The following is a 22349-nucleotide window of genomic DNA, read 5'->3' on the forward strand; positions in this document are numbered from 1 at the left end:
CCCCCACCCCAAACTGGAGCTGCCTGGGAGGGATCAGAATCAGGGAAATCCTAGACCCCCAGTAAAGCCTCCATCTCCTTCTGGCCACCCTCTCCTCCCTGCCCCCCATTCAGCACTTAATGAGACAGCAGCCACATCACACCTGTCGCAACCCAGGCGGCACACACAGTCCTCACCCTCAGAGTCAGCCTTGCTGCTTTCCTGACCTTTGGCTTCTGTTACTCTTCCCCACCTCACCCCGCCCCCCATGCCAATCAACTGCTGGGTCCCCCACTTACTAGCTGTACAAATTTGTGCCTTGGTTTCCTCCTCTGCAAAATCGAGACAAACTATCTATGAAAATGCTGATGAAGCAGAATTTTTCCTCTGGCTCCTGACATCCAGTCCCATCTTTCTATTCTTTCTGCTCCCACCTTATTCAGACTTCATCTTCCTTCACCTGGACCTTCCCTGCAGCTTCTGATGGACTTTGTCCACCCACACCCCAACCACCCCCACTCCCAAACCTTCTGGAAGCACAGCTGGGATTGCACTCTCCCCCTCCTCAGATACTTGCAATGGCTCCCCACTGCCTGTGAATAAAGCCCATACTTCATGTGTAAACATACAGACCCCATCTACTTCCAAGCCTGCCTCGCGATCTGCTTTCCCTGCCTCCAGGCCTTCTCCCAAGCTGTTCCTCCTGCCTAGAAGTCGCCTTACTGTGGAAAGAGAAGGTGAAGCCGGTAACACTGGGCAGGCTGGTGTTCTTGGGGCTCCACCAGGAGCTGACAGAGGTGGCAAGCAGTGGGGGGCCCTGGGCTAGGCTCTCTTCCTGGTTCAGGAAGCACAGGAGGCCAAAGGCTTGGTCACTCAGCAAGAAGTCGTTCTTGCCGTAGCGAAGGTGCAATTTCCCAGCATGGCGGTTCCAGTAGAGACAGAAGTGGTAGAGGCCCCTGGGGTCAGGGAAAATTTGGGAAGCTGGGGAATCTGCAGGGAAGGGGGCCTGGACTGTGAGGGCTTCCTTGGAGTTCTTGATGGAGATGTGCAGCTCTGGCGTCTGCTCGTAACGGAGGGTGCTCTTATGCGTCTGGTTTCGCTGGCCACAGAAGCGGAAGTCTTCCCGGAAGGCCCCGCCATGGGAACCTGAGGAAGCAGAGACTGCAGATGGGACTCTGGGGCAGGTGCTAGTCAGGGGCATGGGAGGGGGCAGACACGGACCCAGAACACAGGAACTCGGTGCCTGGGACCCACACACATTTCAAGGGCCTATACCTCAAAGGGCCTAAAAAAAAAATGTGTCTACCCTGCTCAAAATTTTTGGTGCCACAATATGAAAATACTCAAAATTAATAATGATTTCAAAGGCAAAAAATGTTTAATGGCAATAAGATTTTTAATAGACAGTTGTGCAGGCTGTGCACTGCACAAGGATGTTCTGGCTACAGAGGTGAGTAGGGCCGTAACCCAGTCCATGTTTCCCATCCCAAGCTGTGCACTGGAGGGCTGCATCTACCAGAAAAAAGGAATTTTTTCTCTTTTCTCCAAGGTACCACTCACTTTCTAAGCTGTGTCTGAAGGCCTTTTCCTGCCCAAAGGGAATAGTGGATGAACTGGCAGTTGTCCTAGACATGGGGCCATTTTAATGTAAGTCACAACAGTTCCAGGGAACCCCCAGGAAAGCCTACCTTGACACAGGAGGAGCAGACCAAGCAGGAGAAGTGCTATCTGCAGCAGCATTTTGGCAGCCATCTTCCTCCTCAGAAGTTACCCCGAGAAGTCACTGCCTAAAAGAGACCAGGAGTGTTAGCTAGCAGTCTAACCCACAGGGTGGTTGGGCCAGCCCTGCAGAGGAGGAGGCCAGAGTAGTGGGTGAGATGTCAAGTGGGGAGGCAAGTGTGGAAACAGCCCATGGCCCTCCCCAGAGCTGCCGGAAGCTGAGCATCAAGAGGCCGTGGCTGTCCAGAGCACAGCTGAGTTCAAGTCCTGGCTCCATCTCTCACCTGCCACGTGACCCTGTGCCAGTCATGAGAAATGGGGCCAATATTAGTACCTCCTTCTGGACCCAGCAGTGATGGGGTAATCTTAGCTAGAATTGGTGGGGAAGGCTCCACAGCACCACCTGGAACCACCGTACCCCCTCCTGGACTGGAGGAGGCACAGGAAAAAGGGGGCTTTCAGGATTCTTCCCAAGGAACCTCACCATCATCACCCCTGAGATCCAGCTCAGAGTACACCTCCTTTCAGGAAGCCTTCCTCAGCTCCCTCTGCAGTCAGCCCTGACCTCCTTTGGTTTTCACCACTGGCCAGGGTCCCCTCTGTTAGCCTCCCCGGGTGGTGTGGGATGGTGTGTCCTCTCGTCAGTCAGCCAGGGAGCTCTCTCCTGGTGCATCTCTGTGGACAGGGCCTGGTGCCCAGAGGTTGCTGGACCAAGGCTGGGTGGGTATACAGGTGAAGGAGATGGAGTGGAGGATGAGCACTCCCATGGCGCCCTCTACAGGGGTAGGGGGGAAGCACGCTTCATATCATGAACACCAGGGAGAGCCAGTTCCCAGGGCTGGGCAACTGGAACCATTCCTGGACGTCTCAGCCTGGCAGGGAGACACTCAGCTACGGCCTAAGTTGGGGAAGGCCCAGCTACCCTCACCTCCACCCACATCCCGGTATAGCGGGGGCATTTCTAACTCCCCACACCCCTATTAGCTGAGCTCCTTCTACCTGCTAGTCTGTGCTGGCCCACCCCACCCCATACGCAGATTAATCCTCAGTCCAACCCTGTGAAGTGGGCCTTACTGTTGGTCCATTTCACATACAGGGAACTTGAGATCCACGGGGTTAAATGACTTGCCCAAGATTACTCCAGAGGCCAGGATCTTCTCCTGCCTGGTCGGAAGGGTAGTGTCTGGCAGGGAACCTGCGTGCCTGGCACTCGTAGAGATGCCAGGTGGCTTGGTGGTCCTCACCACTGCCAGCTGGGTGGTGACAGACACGAACAGGCATCCTCATCCTGTGGGGAACTGCATATAGTTGCGGTGACAGATACAATCATCTGCCACAAGCCAGAGGAAGGGGAGCCTGGCAACTTAGGGGCACACGAGGAGTCTGAGTTTTAGAGAAACCTCGGGGGGCTTCCAGGAAGAGGTGACTTTTAGATGGACTATTTGAGGGCAACGTTATGGACTATTTGTGGGCAGCGTTAAAGAGAGAGGTGGCCCAGGCAGGCTCTCATTGTCTCCTATCTGGGCCAGGCCTTCCCCAAACTAATCTGACCCTCTCAAGCTAGAGCCATTCTGCTGTGTCCCACCATGTTCGATGGAACCCCAATCTCTTGGACCTGTCAGTCCAATCATTGGTCAGCTGGGTTCATCATTCTGCCCTAATGGCATCACAGGACCCCTTAGAAGAAGGATGTGAAAGTGTTTTAGGGAATGGCCACTATTTCCTAGGTTGTGATTTTTGAGGTTTCACTCTGAGGTCTTTCTGAGCATTTTGACTCTTTTTGAAACTGCTCCCTGCCACTCTCAGCCAGCAGAAGGAAACCCAGCATCCGGGGAAAAAAACACGTCCTTCCTGAACCCTTTCTTTCCTTCTCCTTTCTGCCAGTCTCTGTTGCTGTCTACCTCTGATCCCCATTCCAAATTTTACTTCCTCCAGGCAGCCCTCTTGCTGTGACTACTGTTCTACGTTTGTGAATGCATAGTTCACAGATCACTGTGAGAACCTGGCCAAGTTCTCCATTTTATGGCATCCAAATTTGAGGCCCAGAGAAGGCAAAAGACTTCCTGACATCACACAGCAAGCAAGGGTGGGGCTGGCCAGAGTCTATGCGTCTCTCTGGCCCCCTGACTTTGAAATTGAGCTACCACTGTCAGTGGTAGATAGGCCCCAGGAGAGAGCAGAACCGTCTGCTTTGTATCAGCCCCCCTGGATTGACCTTGGAGAGCAAAAAGGCAGAGGAAAGGACACAGACAAAGAAGGAACCAAATGCATGACCCCGACACTTCCTGGTTCGTCCCCACTCTACCCTGCCTGTTTGGACAGCCGCTCCAAGGTGGACAACTCTGTCCTCATTGACATTCTTGGGACTGGAGGGCACAGAGCTGCCTGACTTCCTTTAATCGATCCTTAGTGGAGTAGACTCTGGAGCCAAACTGCCTGGGTTCAAATCCTCGTTCCCTCACTCACTAGCTGTGTCCTTGGGCTACTCACCCTCTCTGGACCTTTTATTTGCTTTTGTTTTTTATGTGTTTTTTTCTTTTGAGCTGAGCCATCCTGTCACCTGTTGGCAGCTCAGCGGCAGCTCCGCTCGGGCCGGGAATTGAACCAGTGACCCTTGTTGCTCAGAGCTCGCACTCTTGAGTGAGCTCTTAACCAACTGAGCCACTCGGCCGGCCCTCTCTGGACCTTTTTATTCCTATTTCCTCATCTGTAAATAGGAATAAAAAACAAGCCCGCCTCAAGGGTCGTTATGAGAATTAAATGATTGATGCCAATAAAGGACTTAGAACAGAGCCGTGCATATGTTAGGTGCCATAGGTGTCAGCTAAATATCTCTGATACTTCCTGACCAGCTCATGCCTGCCCTTAACTCAACCCCCAGGCCTGTCACCGGCCCCTACCGCTTTGCCTCCCCTCCCACCCTCCATGCCCTGCCCACAGGGCCTCCACGGCCAGCTCAACTTCCAGAGCACCTTGACGGGAAATTCTTAGAGCATGAAACTTCCTTTCCGGGAGTGTAATGGGAAGACTGAAGCCCCACCCAGAAAAGCTCCCTCCTGGCAGCGTGGACCTGAGGCTGTCCTCAAAACCGTCTGAGGGACAGGAGACACAGACCGGGGACAAGGAGAGATTCCAACCCAGATGGGGCAGGGGAGGGTGCTGTCCTGCTTGTCCACTTGGCACTCCCTCCACCCCCACTCACGATATCCTTTCCCCCTGCTCGTCTCACTGCACCCTGCCCCCTTCTTCCACCCCCTGCCCATGACCAGGGCACCACACCTCTCCCACCCCACCATACACACACCTGGTCACCACCCAAGTGCCCCCACCTGGCTTAGCCAGGAAGGAGAGGGTCTGTGTTCTGAAGGCTGAACCCCACACGTGAACCTCCACACGGACCACACAGATAGAACCTTGTCCCCAGTCTCTGGGGCTGTGGACCCAAAGAGCTGGACGGACCTTGGCCATCAATACTCTTAGGACCGACCACTGGCCCCCCAGGCCAGACCCTCATCAACCGTACACAGCACGGGCCAGAGCTGGGGGCACAGCAGAGACGGGCCTTTTCCCAACAGCATCTACCCTGTCACATGAAGTTCTCTGAGCCGCCCTGCAAGGCTGGTCCTACTGCTTTGCCATTTTACACACGGGGAACTGAAGCTAAGGACGGGCTATCTCTTCCATGATAAACACGGGTAGAGTCAAGACACAGACCTGGGTCTCACTCTAGAGAAACCCTTGCAGACCGGATGCTGGCAAAAGTCCTCAAGACGCACACTCCCCTGGCTTGAGAATCCCCAAAGAAAATGTTGGAGAAAAATGGAGGATAGCCGAGACCACAGGTAGTGCGGACAATTCCAGCCTGGGAAAGAGGGTTTGGGGGCTGAGCCCCCAGGAGGCCCCCACCCCCCAGCCTCCTTCCCACATCAGCTGACATGACCTCAGGCTTTCTTTCCGTAAACACACACAGGGAACAGAACAGTCCGACCCAGCTTGACACAATGGGGGCCACTATCACGAGGTCCCCAAGGATCCAGGCAGAGGGTAGCCAGGGCTTGTCTAAGTTGAGACTCCCCATCTCGTCCCCAGGGTGGGCTGGGCCCAGGAGAAAGGGCTCTGCTCCAGCTGAGGTCCAGCCCTGCCCGTCCTCATGGTGGGGGAGGGGGCAATGGGCAAGAGACCCACAGCTCACTTTCTCCCCCCGGGCCTGAGTCACTTCCTCTGCCAACTGCGTGGAGCCACGAGTCACTGCTGGTCCAGCCCAGGCTCCTGGAAAACCCATTTCCTCTGAGGATGAAGGTGGAAGTTGAGTGGACAGGACTTGGGCGGCTCTGGAGTTAACCCTTCCCAGGCAGGCACCCCTCCAGGACGGCGCCCTGGACCTGGTACCCCGCTCCTTGCCTTCTCCTTCCCTTTACACATACTGTGGCTCACAAAGGTATCCACCCGGCCTCCAGAATGACCCTTTGCCTGGAATGCCTTCCCCGTCCCTGGGATAATTGAACTTATCTTCTAAGAGTCACTGAAGACACACACTCCCCTTGAAGCTTTACCTACCTTCCCACTTCCCATCAGAATTAACGTTCCAGTCCCGGGGTTGGTCGGGACCATGGCGCACATTCAACCCTCTATGCCTGCCCCCGTTGTCACAAGAAGTCACACACCTGCCTGTGGGTCAGAACCTCCCAGGGAGTTCACTAAAATGCATTTTCACAGGACCCACACACTTAAGGTAGGATGTAGCAGGTCTGGGGTGGAACTGGGGAGCTGGTTTTAACAAGTGCCCCATTAATTGACACTCTGCACGCTTGTGAACCCCTGGGTTACAAGCCTGGGATAACACCCGTAGCCCTGCATTACAGAGAGTCAGAGAGGGGTGGGGCCTGGCCCAGGATCACTCAACTGGGAAATGGCAGAGCCTGGACTGGGGGCCAGGGCGGCCTGTGTCCCATGGGAGCCTCTTCTCAACCCAGTGACGAGGACATGTCATGCTGCCTGTGGTTCACCTCGCTGCTAGTAGGGTGTAGCAACCTGGAAGAGGCCTCCCAAAGGACAGCTGGCAGAAGGAGGGTGTGGGTGGTGAGAAGGGAGAGGGATCCCCAGTGGGTCTTCTGGTATGAGCCTGGTCTCGCCCTCCTGGGGGCAGGGACAGAGGGAGAGGCCCCAGTTCAGCATTCCTGCCCCAGCCCTGGTTCTCAGCTGCTCTCCAGTGTGTGTGTGTGTGTGGGGGCAACAGCAAGGCCCTGGCGATGCCCTTGGAGCCCTGGGCAGATGGCCTTAGGAAGGAGGGGTTTGGCCCAGGACAGGGGCAGGGAGAGGAGTGGGTGAGGGTGACAAGGAAACCTTGAGAGTGCGAGTGTGTGTGTGTGAATGTGAGTGTGTGTGCACGTGTGTGTGGGTGTGCAGAGGAGCACAGAGGAGAAAGAAAGGAAGCTGGGAGTGGGGGCAGGCTGGCTCTGAGGAGGAGGAACAGAGAGGCTGCTCAGACAGGCCTCAAAGGCCAGCTGGGGAAGGCACGTTAGACCCTAACAGGGTGCGACACCCTTACAGGCGTTTCCTCCATGGGAGGTGCTGTGGGGGGCTGAGAGGACCCTCCACCAGCAGTTTCCAAACTATTATAGAAAAGTCAGTCTTACTTAGACAAACCATGCACCCAGCAAGTCAAAGGAGGTGCCCCTGTCAGCCCCGTTGGGACCCAGGGCCACACCCCACTCCCAGCCCACAGCTCCTGGGAGCACAGCTTGAAACCACTGAGCTACCCTTTCCTCCCTCTGTTCCCACTCACAAATGGGGTGACTGAGGCCCAAGCTAGGTGACCACATAGAGCTCCCCCCAGGAAGGGTGATCTGGCATTACTGGGGGAAGCAGAGTGACTTCAGGTTTCAGGAATTTTTCTACAATAAAGGAGAATAAAAACTAAGTGAGCAGCCTGTCCCCAGAGACTGCCAAGGCCTGTGCACTCACTGCCCAGGGGTGAGTCTCACATTCTTGCACCAGACCGGCGGGAGGGCAGCCCCTGCCAACATGGCCTCACCTCCCCACAGCTTCTGGTCCAGCCAAGTCCTTGGGCCAGATTCCCTCTGCGTGCCCAGACAGGCCCTGACCCTGCGGGAGACCAGGAAGGGAAGAAATGGGATGCTAGAGCCAGTTAAACAGAGCCGCCCACCCTGCAGCCTGCTTTATCTGGAACCAAAGTGTTTGCTGAAAAGACCTTGGAGAGGCCAACAGGTAGTCACCCAACCACCTGATGAGCCTGGACTTGAGCGTTTCCACCTCCAAACCTTTGCACACACTAGGACACCAACCTCATGACATGCCTACGAAGGTCCCAATGCCCTGAGCCTCTGGCCTCCACATCCTCACCTGACCTCTGCACCTGGGCCACACAGTGCCTGACAGGACACCAGATGGTGATCGGAGGGAACAGGGGTCTCTCTGGCATGGCGAAAAGGACCCCGGAATCCCAAGAGAGGAGGAGAAGACAGCTGCCATTGAGCAAGTGCTCGATTCATGCCTGGCACCGGCCAAAGCACTTCCACAAATTACCACTCAATTCTCATCTTAAGTCTGTGAAGCAAATGCTAGTACATCCCTACTTTAAAGACAAGGAAACTCAAGTCCAAAGAGATTGAATGATGCCCAAGATGTCATAGCAAGTCAGTAGCCAAGCCAGGACTCAAGCCCAAGTCCACCCAACCTTAAAGCCCACGCTTTTGGCCATTGTGGTCTCTGGAGTCCCGCTCCTTTTCCGGGACTGTCACCCTGACTTTACCATGAGATAACCCAGCAGAGCACTTTCTAAGAAGGACTACTTTCCAAAATAAAGATGTACTGCAGGCCCTATATGGTCTTATGTTAATTCACACATCAAAGGCTCTGGTAAGTCCGGAAGGAAGAAAATCCACGGAGCATGGTTGGCTTTAGTTTCCCAGCCAAGTGTGCTAGTGCATCTTTTTGTGCACGGACACCTGGCATCAACGTGAGAATTAACTCTCAGAAATCTTGACACCACACAGATATGAAGCCTGTCAGCACCTCCTCTTCCAGCCTCCAGCCCCCTCCCCCGCTCTGAGCTGCCCCAGAGGCCATTAGCTAACACAAGATGGGCTCCAAGAGCCATTTAGGCTGTGATGATCCCTAGGGCAACTGATCATCATCCTTGACACTTCCAGGCAAGAGGCCCCTGGGGAGCCTGGGGTATACAGGGCCCCATCCCACCTCCCTTCGGCCAGCAGCACCAGCTCTTAGGGAAAGGGCACTGCCAGCCCCGTCCCCAGGTTGGCCATTCCATTAAAATCAACCACAGCCAGCTGGGCCCTTGGCCTTGCCTCAAGCAGCTGGGACACTTAGAATGTTGGGGTTGAGAGGGAGAAGGGAGGGAGAGAGAAAAAGGAAGAGAGAGAGAGAGAGAGAGAGAGAGAGAGAGAGAGAATGAGGATGCAAGAGCTTTTAGGAGCTACGAGTCAAAGCCTCTTAGAATTTTAGAGCAGATTGAAGAGACTTAGACCCTAAGGCAGGAGGAGGGATTAGGAGGAGCCCCAGATCTGACCCAGTTTGGTGTGGAGCTCAGGCACCGGGGTTTTTCACGAGCAGTCCAGGGACTGGGTGCCAGTCCTGGTCAGCTCCATGCTCCTGGGCCAGTCTGCAACCCACGGCCAAGTCTCCCCCAGCCCTCTCCTCGAGGAGCCGCTGAGGCTAGACTCCCGGGCCCCAGGGCACACACCAGTCAGCACCTGCCTGGGAAATGCACGCTGCCAGAGCAGGGGGACAGGAGTTAGACACACGGTCCAGAACTAGCTCTGCAGCTAACTGTCTCTGGGGCCTGTAGGCTAGTCCGTCCCCTGTCTGGGCCTTAGTTTCCTCCTCTGCTGAATGGGTAACTATGATGCCCACTCCCCACCTGTATTCTCCATAGTCCAGGGCCTTCAGAGGCTTACCTCGCAGCTAGCAGCGTGGGGAAAAGGGCACTGGACCGTCTCCTTCTTCCTTCTGACCAGACTCCCTTCTCTGTGAGACCACAGGAAGACCTCAGCTGTCTGGCTGAAGTTGCCCTTCTCCCATCTGTGCCAATGGCTGGGCCCACAGGGTCAGCCCAGTTACCTCCCTGCTTGCTTTCTGGGGACTGCAGTTCAGCAGCCCTGAGCCTGGCAGAGTGCCTACCTTGGGAGTATAGAACCCTTAGTGTTCCCAAGGTCAGCCACCAGCCCTCCCTCTCCTCCTCCCCCATGTCCCTGATTCCTGGTTGAGGAGCAGACAAGGTCCACAGCAAGGCGTCCTCCCCCACAAGGGCTGAGGGCCTGGGCCGGGCTAGGGCTCGAGGCCCAAGTCCCAGGACACTGTGCCTGGAGCCCCCTCCAGGGAAGGGCAGACCAGGATCTCACCCCAGCTCACTGAGCACACAGCACAGCCTCACCAGGTCCTCGGCCACTGTGCACAGCCAGGGGCAGGGACCTCACTCCCTCCAGTAACACAGCTAACGTTAATTAAGCTCTTTGAAAATGCAAGACTTGATTCCAAGATCTGTACTCAAGTTGACACATTTAATTCTCCCCAAACCTTATGAGACAAGTACTATGATACCCATTTATCAAATAAGGAAACTGAGGCCCGAGAAGGTCAAGTTACCTGCCCGAGACCACCCAGCTAGTAAGAGATGGAGACTAGGTGCCCCCCCCAGGGCTCAGCTCCAGAGCGCTTGCCCTTGATTTTGCTGCCTGTTTGCCCTTGACCTTATCGATTATAAAGAGCTTCTCTTTAAAATTCACAGCTTCAAAAAATTTGTTTCCTTGGGGTTAGCTGAATACCCCCCAACCCAGGGCCCCGGTCCTGGGGGCTGTCAGAACTGCCCAGGTGACCGCATCCCAGCTCCACGCCTACGCTGTCAGTCATCCTCAGGCCCTGGACCTTACCTCGCAATACTCCTCAGAGGCTTGTCTTTGTTCGTGGGGATGCAGCCCAGTGACCAAAAATAACTTTTAGGTGATATATGATTGAAGGGAAGGGAGTGAGAATGTGGGGAACCTCACCCCAACCACTTCCTCATTGTAATTGACCAACCCCCCTTACAATAATGTCATGCCTCTGCAGGAGCCTTACTGACACCCCAGCCCTAGCCGCACCCCACTTATCAGCTACACTACCAGTGTTGAATAGAAAGGGGAAGAGGGAAGGGGGATGAAGGGGGAATGGAGGGATGGAGGAAAGAGTAGAAGGGAGAGGAGAAAGATAGAGGGGGAGGGGAAGGGTGAAGAAGGGGAAGGGGGCAAGGGGTGGGAAGTGGGGTGCGGGAGGAGAGGGGAGTGCGGGGCATGGAGGGGGAAGTGGGGGAAGGATGCAGGGGCAGAATCCTACCTGGGCTCCTCCGTGGCATCAAGTGAACTATAAATACAGGAAGAGCGCGAGTGAGTGAGGGAAGCGTTAGCCTTGTTTGCAGGCTGCAGCCCACTGGGGTGCTGTGTCAGGTTCTCCCCAGTTCAAGAGGCTAGAGGGGGACTTTGGAGCCAAGCCACCTTAGTCCCTGCCCCCTCACCCTCACGGAGCTTCAAACAAAGGGGGCAGCCAGTTAAGATACGCTGTAAGCCGCCAGCTCGCCAGCCAGCCAGCTTGGGAGAAGGGGCGCAGGTGACAACAGCCCCTGGCAACCGTTCCCCTGGCAACTGTTGGCAGCTTCAGGAACTACGTCACTGCTTGGCTCCAACCCAGCATAGCACAGGCCCCCTAACTTGTCCAGTACCCTAGTCCCCCTAACTCGATGTCAGCCAGGCCGCTCTGGGAGCTATCAGGAGGAAGGGAAGGATTTAGGACAGCAGGTTATGGGGAGCACTTGCCTGTCTAAGTTTTTCAACATTGACTTTAAATCCAAATTCTTTAAAACCCAGTGGGGTCTATCCCTGTGATCAAAAATACCTATTATCAGCTGCATTTGCCCCTACAGGTTGCCAGCCTGTGGCCTTGGCCTCAAGCCAGGATAAACACCCCTCTAACCCATACCATTGACTGCCATGAGCACAGCATGTCCACCATACTTTTCTGGAAGATTTTTAGGGGGCCACCTCCTCCAGGAAGCCTTCCCAGAATGCCGCAGCCCACCAGGAATCTTTATTCTGAATGAGCCCTGGGGCTGGGGATTCGCTCTGGTTTTCTCCAGAACTCCCCAGGAGCCAAGAGTGGGTCAGGCTCTCTTCTTTATGCCCCAGAGTAAGTACCAGTCCCAGGAGGGAGGAAAATGGAGGCCAAGCTTCTGAAACCCCGCCTGTGTATACAAGGCACTGCACTGGGCATTTTGGAGATCCGCTTCACCCCTCTTCAAGGTTAGCCCTGTTGAACCCATCTTACAGATGGGGAAACAGGGGCTCAAGGAGGTGATGTGACTTGCTTGAGGTCATCTAGCTGGTAAGGGAGGGATATGAAATTTAAACCAAGATCTCCTCCACGACCTGAAGACATGAAGACCAAGGGTCCATCTGATGCTTGACTAATCCTGGCCCCCATTCAACGCACATCCAAATTTTATCTGATCAGCTCCAGTGACAGAGAGCTCACTTCCTCCCCAGTGGGCACATCCTTTTGACCTCTAAAAAGTCCCATTGACTCAAAGGGAAAAGAACCTCAGAGCCATGGGGTGGCCTCCATGTGCCAGACAGGGTACAGAAGAGTACTGGGGAGGGGGGGAGGGGGGAAGACGCCTCCACCAAAGGCCTCCAAACCAACAGCAGATCAGGAGACAGGGTGAGCTGCTCAGGGGGCTAAGAGCCCAGGTTCTCAGCTAAGTCACTACAAGCACTTTCCCAGAACAAGTGGGGAAACCCCTTGGCCTTCACATTCCAAGGAGATGGAGGGGCCTTGGGATGGTTGCTGGCAGAGGCCATGGGAAAGACAGCAGGGGATTGGGGCCATGGGGCTGGAGTGCCCATGCACCCCCACACCTCCTCCCCCTACAGATGGACCAGAGCCAGGAGGCGCTTCGGTCAGGAGGTAGCTATTGTCTTGCTGCTGGCCCAGAGCTGTGTCCCATTCAGGCACTATTTTTGGCCCCCGGAGGAAGAGGAAAAGAAAGCAAAGAAAGGAGCTGCTGTTCTCAGTGGAACCTTGGTGGGGAAAGGATCCCAGGGCCTGCAGGGCCAGAGAAGGCAGCCACTGTCGGATCAAAAGACCCTGTGCTTAAAAGGAGCTGGCAGGGGGCTGCGGTTTGAGGGAGCCAGAGGCGGGCACAGAGGGAGCAGCCCTGGCCGTTTACACACACTTGGTGCCCACTAACTGCAGTGACAGGCAGAGAAAGAGGCAGAGCGTCCTGGGTCCCACCCACAGTCGCTAAGCACTTGTGATAATATAAATACCTACAACAGCTCATAGCTCTGTTGCTGCCCAGAGCCAAGTCTCTGCCAGACTGACAATCCTCACTTAACACCCGCAACACTGCTGACCAGAGTGGAGGTGAGGGACAAGATGAGGAGGCTTATTTTATATGTCAGATACCTGAGGCTCAGGGAGCAGCATGACTGCCAAGATAACAAGCTAGTGGCCCCGGTCCACTTCCTCCACCTTCTGCCAACCCACCCACCAGTGCATTCACCAACTCCATTGTGGTGGCCGTTCTATCCTCAGGGAGGTGGGCATACAGGTCCAAGAGGCTCACAGCCCAGCAACAGGGGCTTGGCCACCTCACACCGACGCTCCCATCCTGCCTGGACAGCAGTTACTGCAGCTTCCGACCCTGGCTCCCCAAACCAAGGTGGGGAAGCAGAGGTGGGATGCCCAGGCATGCTGGCACCTGCTGCAGGGCCTCTGTGGGGAGACACTGGCTGTCCCCACCCCCCACCGCAGCTGGCAATGGGCACTGCACCCGGGCCCAGCTCCCCGTACCCCAGTCCAGGCACCAGGACCTGGGCATGCTTGACTCCCAGCCAGGAGCTGAAGAGAAGACTCTGCCCACCTGGTTTGGGGCGCGCACGTAGGTGGCAGAACCCAAGAGGGTGTAGCAGACATAGTCACGGACAAAGGATAAGTACAGCTTTGAGAAAACCACATGAGGATTCTTTCCTGCCCTGCCCACTGCCGCCACTCCTGAAAGGTGATGTCACGTGCAGGTGTGCAGACGGGGGACGTGCCTCGTGATCAGGAGCACTCCTACCCAGGTGCCGGCCTATTGCATCAGGGACACCGAGGGGCAGCATCAGCTCCCTGATAATTTGGGAAGTGGCTGTTCCCCCTTCTCGACGCCTCCCTCAGACTTTCTGGCCATACTCTGATCCGGTTCCCCTGGGGCCCTCTCTCGCTCTGTCTCCCATCCAGCTCTCTGAGCTATTAGCAGGCTAGTAGGAGCCCCTAGAGATGCAATCAGGTGACACTGAAGGTGGAAGTCCAGACACGGTGACAGGCAAGGCTACAGAGAGGGTTTCTAAATGGAGGTATCACCTGCCCACGTCACCTGATGCCGCTAGAATGAACAATGTGCTGTCAGGGACTTAATGCCCAGGAAGAATGTGGGAATTGAGTAGCTCTCTCCCCTACGACCAGAAAAGCTCAGGGCTGGAAGGGACCATGAAGAATCCCACATGATGGCCAAGTTCCTTCTACAGCTTTCCTGCCAAACTTAAACACCTGCAGGGACGGTGAACTCACTACCTCAATTGAGAACACCATCTGTAGTGCCGTGGGGAAAGGTCCAGGCTCAAAGGCAGGAGGTCCAGATTCAGGCCGCCAGTACCCCTGACTGGCCTGGGGGTGTTCGACCGGCTTCCTCATCTGTGAAACAAGTCAAAACTTAAATTTCTGAGGACCAACAGCACCTGACTTTGTAGGCAGTGAAGCAGTATATACCAGGCAGGGGTGGAAAGTTAGATTATGAGTTGCCTCAAGGGTTTGACACACCCTCCTATAGTGACACAACCAGAGAAGCAGTGAGCAGAGGATGCCAGGCCAAGCATGACTCAACTGCTCCACCAGTCCCTGGGATATATCCCTTGCATTTGTCATCACCGTCGAGGCAGGTGGGTCTGGGCAGTTGTACCCCCTGCCACAGGGTCAGAGACCCAGAGTGCCAGCCCGTGGAGCCACACACTGAGGGCCAGAGTTGGCCAGGGGCCCAGGAGGGGTCAGCTGATCAACGTAGCCCCCAAGGGCCAAGGGAACTCAGCCCAGCAGAGAAGTGGCAGAATGGTACCTCAGGAAACCAGCCCAGCTTGAATTCAGGCCTCCCCTGCAGGCCCAGGACAGTGGCCAGCCCAGTCAGGCCTTGGGTCTCAAGGAGCAGAAGGGACGCCCCAGACTTGGACAACAACTCAGGCCAGCAGATCAAGACCCCATTGGATGGGGAGTGTCCACGGGGGCAGGTTCTCTGGTGCCCTTCCCAGTGACGTCATGGGAGGACAGGGCCATTGCTTGGGGATAAACTCACTGCTGCTCTCTAAGGGGAGGGCTTGGTGGTGGCCCAGAACAGTGGCAATAACAACATCACTTATGGTGTGCCAGGCACTATACTTAGCACTTAACCCTCACAAATGCCATTATCATCCTCATTTTAAAGTTGAGGAAAACAGGCACAGAAAGGCTAATGCACCTGTCCAAGTTCACACAGCTGGTGGAATTGGGGCAGAACCAAGCAACCTCAGAGCTCCCCGCCTTGTGCTGCCTCTCCCAGGGGGACAGCTGAGTTGGGCAATGCAGGAGCAAAGGTCCGGGAGAGCTGGAGACGCTCTTCTGCCCAAGGGTCCCTACAGTGTGTGGCTGTCTCAGTTACTCCCCACAGGGTCTCATTTAGATATTAGAGATTCAGGTCTCTTCATCCCCATTTTATAGCCCAAGTAATGAGGCTTAGAGAAAGTAAGTCGCTAGCTCAAAGGTCACTTTTCAAGGACTTAAACTGAGTTCTAATTCAACCACTGCATAGCCCTGAAGACAAAAACCTTCAGCTGAGGTTTAGGGAAGACCTCTCAAAGGCACATAAATATACACTTTGCAGTCATTTATTATCCCAAATTCCAGCAACAACCCTGCCAGCGTTGGCACTGTCGTCTCCGTGTGTAGGTAAGGATACTGCAGTCCCGGAGGCTGTGACCTTGGGCAACAGGCTACAAGTCCCAAAAGTCCCTACTTCCCCGGGTGGGCCTAGAAGCACAAAGCCAGGACTTCTGGGAGGAAGAAGGCAGAGTTCTGGCTGAGGACGGGGGGCGGAGGGGGGGGTTCTGAGGGGAGGCAGAGGGAGCTCTCGTGTCTCGTGTTGCTCGTTAGGAGTTCCATTAAGTGGCCCTGAGCCTGGGGAGCCACACTGGAGCCATTAGCTGCAGAAGCTCCTGCCTTGCAGGGGACCGGAGCTTGTCTGGCTCCCGGGCGATGAGGACCCCACCCCCAGGTCATCTCCCTCTAATGCAGAGGCCTGTCCATCGGTTCCTGGAAGCTCTGCCAGCTTCTCCGAGTCTCAGAGAGCTTTTATCTTTGCCTGGAACTGCCAAGCGCACCACAAACCGCCTGAGCTGGCGTCAGCCCAGGAGCCTGGTGCCCACCCCACTGGCTCCCCCTGCCAAAGCACAAGTCATACTGGGGGGATCCTCCTGGAGCCCAGGGGACAGACAGAAGGAAGTCCCCCCAAGGTACTACAAGACACCCTTGGACCTCAGGGCACCATCGGCCCATGGGAGATCATGATAAGGCGAACATTTACACAGGCCAGGCACTGTTCTAAACACTTTACTGCAGGAACCCCTTCATCCTCACCACAACAGGCCCCCTCCTCCGCCCCCCGCATATAGATACTATTGTTATCCACTTTTCCAAGTGAGGAAACTGAGGCAGATGCCCACGTTCACACAACCAGAGAGGAACAAAGCCAGGGGTCTCCACAGGCAAGCAGCCTTGCTGTCTCTGGGGGTCCTAGAGGATTTGGGCAGCAGCGTGCATGGGGCTGGAGACAAGGGCACCCGGCACAGAGCCTGGCCTGGCCTGGCTGAGGAGCCCTCTCCCTACCAAGGGGACAGGAAAGCTCGGTGGACAGGAGCGCAGACTCCGGAGCCCCAAAGACGAGAGGTCACTCACAGGTCAGCCTCCTGGACCTCAGTGTCCTCAGCTCTCAGTGGGCTCAGCGTGAACACCTGCCTCGCGGGAGTGAAGGTGCACGCAAAGCGCTGGGCCAGGCCCGGCAGGGTCTGAGGGCACGGAGGGTCCCCGATTGTTCTAGTCCAGGCGGAGCCATCAGGGAACAGGGACAGTTTAGGGTTTAAGGGGCCAGGGAGGTGGCTCAGCCCACCTGTGCCAGGGCAGGCTGGCACTGAGCGGGGGTCAGAAAATGTGTTGCAAGCTCCTCCCCTCAACCATGTCCCCTCTCCCCAGCAGCCCAGGCCTGGCCCCACAATCTGCAGGGCTCCCAGGGGGCCTCAGGGACTCCTGATGGGGTACGAGGACCAGGCAGGCAGAGAGCAAGCCTGGGGAGGCTGAGCCCAGCCAGGGCCCTGTTCCACCCTGTTCGAGAGGCCCCTTTGTGCCAGCTCTGCCCCGCCTCCCACTTGCCATCTGCCTGTTTCCTGGGGTCCTGGTCTCCCCAGCTGCCAGGTTTGCTCACGTGATGCCCCATCTGCTGTGAGTCAGAGGCGGGGTCCACAGGGCCACCATGGGTCGGGGTTGGGGTGCTGAGCCTGCTCAAGCTCTGGTTCAGGGGAGGGGCGGCACCGGGTTTTGGGGCTGTATTGCCACATTTCCCACACCCCACCACCTGCACCCCTGACTCTTCACCCTGCCATGTAGAAGCCCCCCACCCACCCACATCCCTGAAAGGGCACAGGCCCCACCAGCCACCCACTCACCTCCAAGCATGAGCCTTGTGCCCTCCAGCTCAGACCTGGGGCAGCCAGGCCAGCCCCACACCATGAACCCCGCCTTCTCCATCCTGCTGGGGCCACAGCCTGACCGCTGGCTACAGCGCTGCCCAAGTCCTCCCACCACCCTTTTCCCCACAGAGCAGATGAGAACCTGCCAGCCTGGCGCTCCGGGCCCCATACCATGACCCGTGCCAGGTCTCCAGTGCTCTCACCTGACCCATTCCCTCAGGCTCTCACCATTTCAAACCTTTTCCCACGCAGTTTCCTCTGCCAGGACCTCCCCACCCACTACCCAAACTCATACATTTCAAACCCTCCTCGCCCTCTTTACCAGTCCTCAAGCCCAGACTGGATGACGTCTGCCGAGCTTCCCAGCCCTAAGCCAGAAAGTTCTCTTCGCCTCTACCAGCAAGCTTATCTCCCAACTCAGCCTCAGATCCTAACTGCCTTGTTTGTGTCCCTGACAAGGTGGGGGTAGCCCAGCCAGGCTGACCAGCCCCTGCCCAGGGCACTGGAGCCAGCAAAAAACAGCACAGGCTGCCTAGCACAGCCTCTCCCTCACAGGCCACACCTGGCGTAGTGTCCTTCATGACCCGGCACCCAGAGCCAGGCCCCAGGACATGGAGGCAAAGCAGTTATCATCACCCCCGTGCACTCATTTTGTAGCTGAGACACCTAAGGCTCAGAGAGAGAGGCACGGTAACGTGGCCACAGTGCTGCTGTGACCAAGGGAGGTCTGTAGCTCAGATCCCTGGAGTCCCTGCAGCAAAGCGGGATCAGGTCTGGCCCCAAGAGCTAGTCTCACCCCAAGAGCTGGCCCAAAGAGCTAGTCCCAGCCCCTCTCCGGCAGGGACCCTGGCCAACTTAGCAGCCTGCGGCTCTCACTGGCTGGAGATACTTCTTCCCACTCAGTCTTCAACCCCAAGGAACCAACCCTCTGCACTCAGGGTACCCACAGGGAAGGGGGTAGGGGTCTTGGCGCTGGGTCAGGATGACCCACCGGCTCTAAGATACCTTATTTGTCTCATTCACTGATGTGTCCCCCACCCTTAGGACACTACCAGGCACACAGTAGGCATTCAATCAATGTTTATATGTAGAACTTTCCTGGCCCTCTGGAGCCACAAAGGCTGTTTCTACCCACCCCACCTTCCCCAGGCCAGAGCTTCTTGGAGGGGGGCCGGGGGGCCAGGGTGAGAGGGGCCCTGCCTGGATTCATGTCCCCCCAACTCTCCTTAGTAAAATGATCACCAGCTCCCTCCCATGGGACCCTGGGAGACCCCCAACTCAGCACCACAGGAAGGAGGCTGGTTGGGGAGGAGGGGAGGACAGGAACTAGCAATTCCTCCCACACCCTCCTCCAGTGGAACAGGGTAGGCACCGCGGTAGCCCCCAGGTCGGAAGGCTCTATCAGCGCCAAGCAGACAGCAGCCCTGAGGTCTGGTGGTTAGCGGGCAGGGCGCTGTCCAGCCCTCAGCCTCTACTTCCCCGTCTATCTGGCCCAAGATATTCTGTCACCCCAGGAACCTCCCCTGCCCATCATGTTCAGGCCCCCCAGATGAGACCATCTCCTCCCAAAGGTGGCCTGTGGATAAAGAGCAAGACTGTCCCTGGCTCACTCGGGGGCTCCGGACTCAACCCCAGGGCAGCTGCAAGAGAAGCTGCCCTCGAAAGCCCGGTACCCAGCCCCCTGCAGCAGCCTCTCCTCCCCGAGGCTATCTCCAGACTTGTTATGTGACCTCAGGCAAGCCACCTGCCCCCTCAGAGCCTTGGTTCCCCTGTCTGTACAGGACTGAACAGTAATCTCACCGCCCAGGGAGCAGACCCCAGCTTACTGTGCCCAGTGACTATCCCACTCTGAGCCTCAGTTTCCCCAGCTAACAAATGACGAGTGGTTCTGAGAGGTTTCATCCTCTTGGGCCCCATCCCCTTCCCAGGCATCTCCCTGTCCATCAACCCCCCAACTCTAGAGACTCCGCATAGCATTGCTCATCTGGGCTAGCTCCCACCGAGACACCAAGGCTTCCCAATTCCCTGGTCTACCACCCCACCCTTTGCCACACACACACCCATCCCTCTTCCCTTTTTGATCTGGTACCTGGTGCCAGGTGGAGGGTCCCTCGGAGGGCCAGGCAGCTGAACTACCTTTCCGGATCCACCTCCAAGGCTCAACGTGCCAGCATGGTCCTGCTGCCGAGGGAGCCGGTGTGCGTGTGTGTGTGTGCGTGTGTGTGTGTGCGTGTGTGTGTGTGTGTGTGTGTGTGTGTCTGGCTCCCAGCCCCTCTCCTGCGCAGGGAAGGGCGGGCAGCCAGTGTAGAGCCCGGGGAGGCGCTGGGGTGTGTTTGGTGGGGGGACGCCCCCCTCCTGCCCCAGATGGACTCCTTCCTCCTCCCTAGCTCTGCTGGGGATGACGGAGACCATACGTGAGTCACTGATTTATCAGAGGGAGGCCAGGAGTGGGCAGGGCTGAGAGCTGAGGCAGCGACCCTGGGGATGCCCATGACTCAGCACTGGGCCAGGGGGCATCTCAGGCTTGTCCCCCACACCATCCAGGCAGACAGGTGCCAGGCTTCACAGGCAGAGGCCAGGCAGGGGATAACTCTGCCGATTCGCCCTCCATCTGACATATCTCCAGGGCTGTTTTCCCCAAAGTCCCCACAGAGACCAGGGTTGCTACAGCAACAGGCCGCTTTGATGCTGCCCCCACCCCCAGGCTCAGGCGACAACTGCCCCTTCCTGATGGAGAGCCCAGCCTCCTTGGCAGTAGACAGGACCCGCCCGCTGACCAGCAGAGCGGAAGGCATGGAAGGCACGCTGGGGGAAGGGGGGTATCCAGTGCCTGGCAGGCGGCCAGCCAGTCCACACACAACTGGCCACCTGAACTTAAGTCCTCCCTGAGCCTCAGGCCTCCCAGCAAAGCGACCCCAGCTCAATGCCCCCCAAGCACGCTCAGTTTTAACATTCCAAGTCTCAAGTTCTGGATTCTGAGACCCCAGGGACCTCTGGAAATGGACTCCTTTAGTCCGTCTGCTGGCCCAAAGGGGAAACTGAAGCCCAGGTAAAGAACCATTCCTCGTGGCTCCAGAAGCTCAGAGAGAGAGAGAGACTTGGAACGGGACCAATGCTCCCATCCCCTTTCTAGTCACTGATCTCTGTCAGCCACTTGCTCCTACTGCTCCGGGTGGCTCATGGCCTCTCTGTCTTCCCTCATCCCTACACTGTGGATAAATGATTGCCAGGTCACAGGGGCTGCAAGGATTTCACAACATAATGAGGGTGAGTGATGACAGCATCAACAATAACAGTAACAATAATGATTACACTTACATTCCAGACTCTTCCTTCACCCACTGCCGTCCGCCGCTGGTCAGAGGTGGGGGGGAACAGGGTTTCTCAGACCAGTGCCTGGCACTTGATGAGCCCTCAAGAAATGTGCGCTGTGAATATGGTGATGAGGAAGGGGGAGCACAAGGCAGAGAAACGAAGCTCAGAGAAGGGAATTAACTTGCCTCAGGTCACACAGCCAGAAGTGACGGAGTTGGGACAGGAGCCGGGAGGTCTGGCTCCACACTGACGCTCCCAACCACTCATGAATTCAACCTTCCCAGACCTCTAGAGTGAGGCTTGGACACAACAGGTGCTCAGGACACAGTAGGTCCCTTCTCTAAAAGAGGGGGCCTGGAAAAGTCACCTAATGCAGATTTTTAGGCAGCCTAAGAGGCTGGGGGTTGCTGCAGGTGAAGAATACGCCTCACCTGCCTGCATAAATCAAGCTGTGGGGAGGAAGAATAGCAATAAAGCTACCCAGGGGTGTGCGGGGAGGCCCCCAGGCCAGAGCTCCCAGAAAGCAGTGCTGTGCTCTCCAAGCTGTCGGTCCCCACAGTCCAGACTGCGGCTGAAGCCTGGGGGGGGACAGGCGAGCAGGCACTGTGGGCACTTGGCCTGCAGCTCCCTCCCAGCGCCGCAGGGGGCACTCCCTCATCACCAGGGCAAGAGGGGCCGGCCCACACTGGGGAGTCGGGAAACCGGGAGTGAAAGTTAGTTATTCAGGAAAGGATGGGAGCCCCTTACATGCCACGTCCCCAGGCAAGTCACTGCCCCTAAGCCTCAGTTTCCCCAAGGTCTGTCAAGGGCTGGGCCACATGCTAGCTGGGGCAGACGCAACTGTCCCCTGGGGTTTAGGCCAGCAGTGAAGCAGTCCCCTCCCGGCCTCCATCCACACACACCACAGAGGGTGCTGGCCAGCAGGGCACAGATGGAGAGCGGGGGGCGCCACTCTGCACGTGGCAGGGTCCTGGCGAGCTGGAAGCCCAAGCAAGGAACACAGAAACCTGGAGCCAGCTGCCACTCTGGCCACATAGGAAAGGCCTTATGGGACTGCCTGGCCAGGACAGGAGCTGGCTTGCCTTTCACCATTGGGCTTCTCAGAGACCTACTATGTGCTGGGCACTGTACCAGGCTTTAGGGCAGGGCTGGGGAGCAGGCCCCCGCTCCGAGCGTAGCTCACATTGGGGTGATACCAGGGCGTCTTGTTGGCACTCTAGAGCTCTCAGAGGACTCTGGGAGTCCAAGGAGAGAATCCAAATAAATGATTATTAATCACAATACTGCCTACCATTAGTACTACTAACAGGACCGAGACTAGCTGCTGTGTCCATAGGGTTCACTGTGTAAGACGCTCTGCTTTACGTGGGTCATTCTTGCTCCAGCCTCCCCACCCCGTGGGCAGGGCCCTGCTGGTATGCAAGAGACACACAGTAACAGCCAAGGCCACACAGCTGATCTATGAGGAGCCAGGTCCTTCACGGTTCTTCGTATTCATCACCTCCTCTGGTTCTCACA

General features: G+C 56.7%; 1 protein-coding gene across 8 annotated transcripts in view; it reads right to left on the reverse strand.

Moving 5' to 3' along the window:
* Positions 1 to 22349, reverse strand: part of ADGRG1 (adhesion G protein-coupled receptor G1) — a 40854-nt gene that overhangs the window by 13097 nt on the left and 5408 nt on the right. For 2 of the 8 annotated variants that reach the window (XM_019664503.1, XM_019664502.1), the window contains exons 1-3: positions 19606 to 20182; positions 1668 to 1766; positions 703 to 1125 (exon numbers count right to left, since the gene is read on the reverse strand). In XM_019664503.1, coding sequence (XP_019520048.1) covers positions 703 to 1125; positions 1668 to 1731 — 487 coding nt within the window. In that variant the 5' untranslated portion in view covers positions 1732 to 1766; positions 19606 to 20182. Of the gene's footprint in view, positions 1 to 702; positions 1126 to 1667; positions 1767 to 9635; positions 9801 to 10607; positions 10694 to 11049; positions 11220 to 17492; positions 17668 to 19605; positions 20185 to 22349 lie in introns of those variants that run through there. The other 6 variants (XM_019664494.1, XM_019664500.1, XM_019664498.1 and 3 more) reach the window with 6 other exon arrangements.

This window comes from Hipposideros armiger, unplaced genomic scaffold (assembly GCF_001890085.2).
Source record: "Hipposideros armiger isolate ML-2016 unplaced genomic scaffold, ASM189008v1 scaffold_423, whole genome shotgun sequence".
Lineage (NCBI taxonomy): Eukaryota > Metazoa > Chordata > Mammalia > Chiroptera > Hipposideridae > Hipposideros > Hipposideros armiger.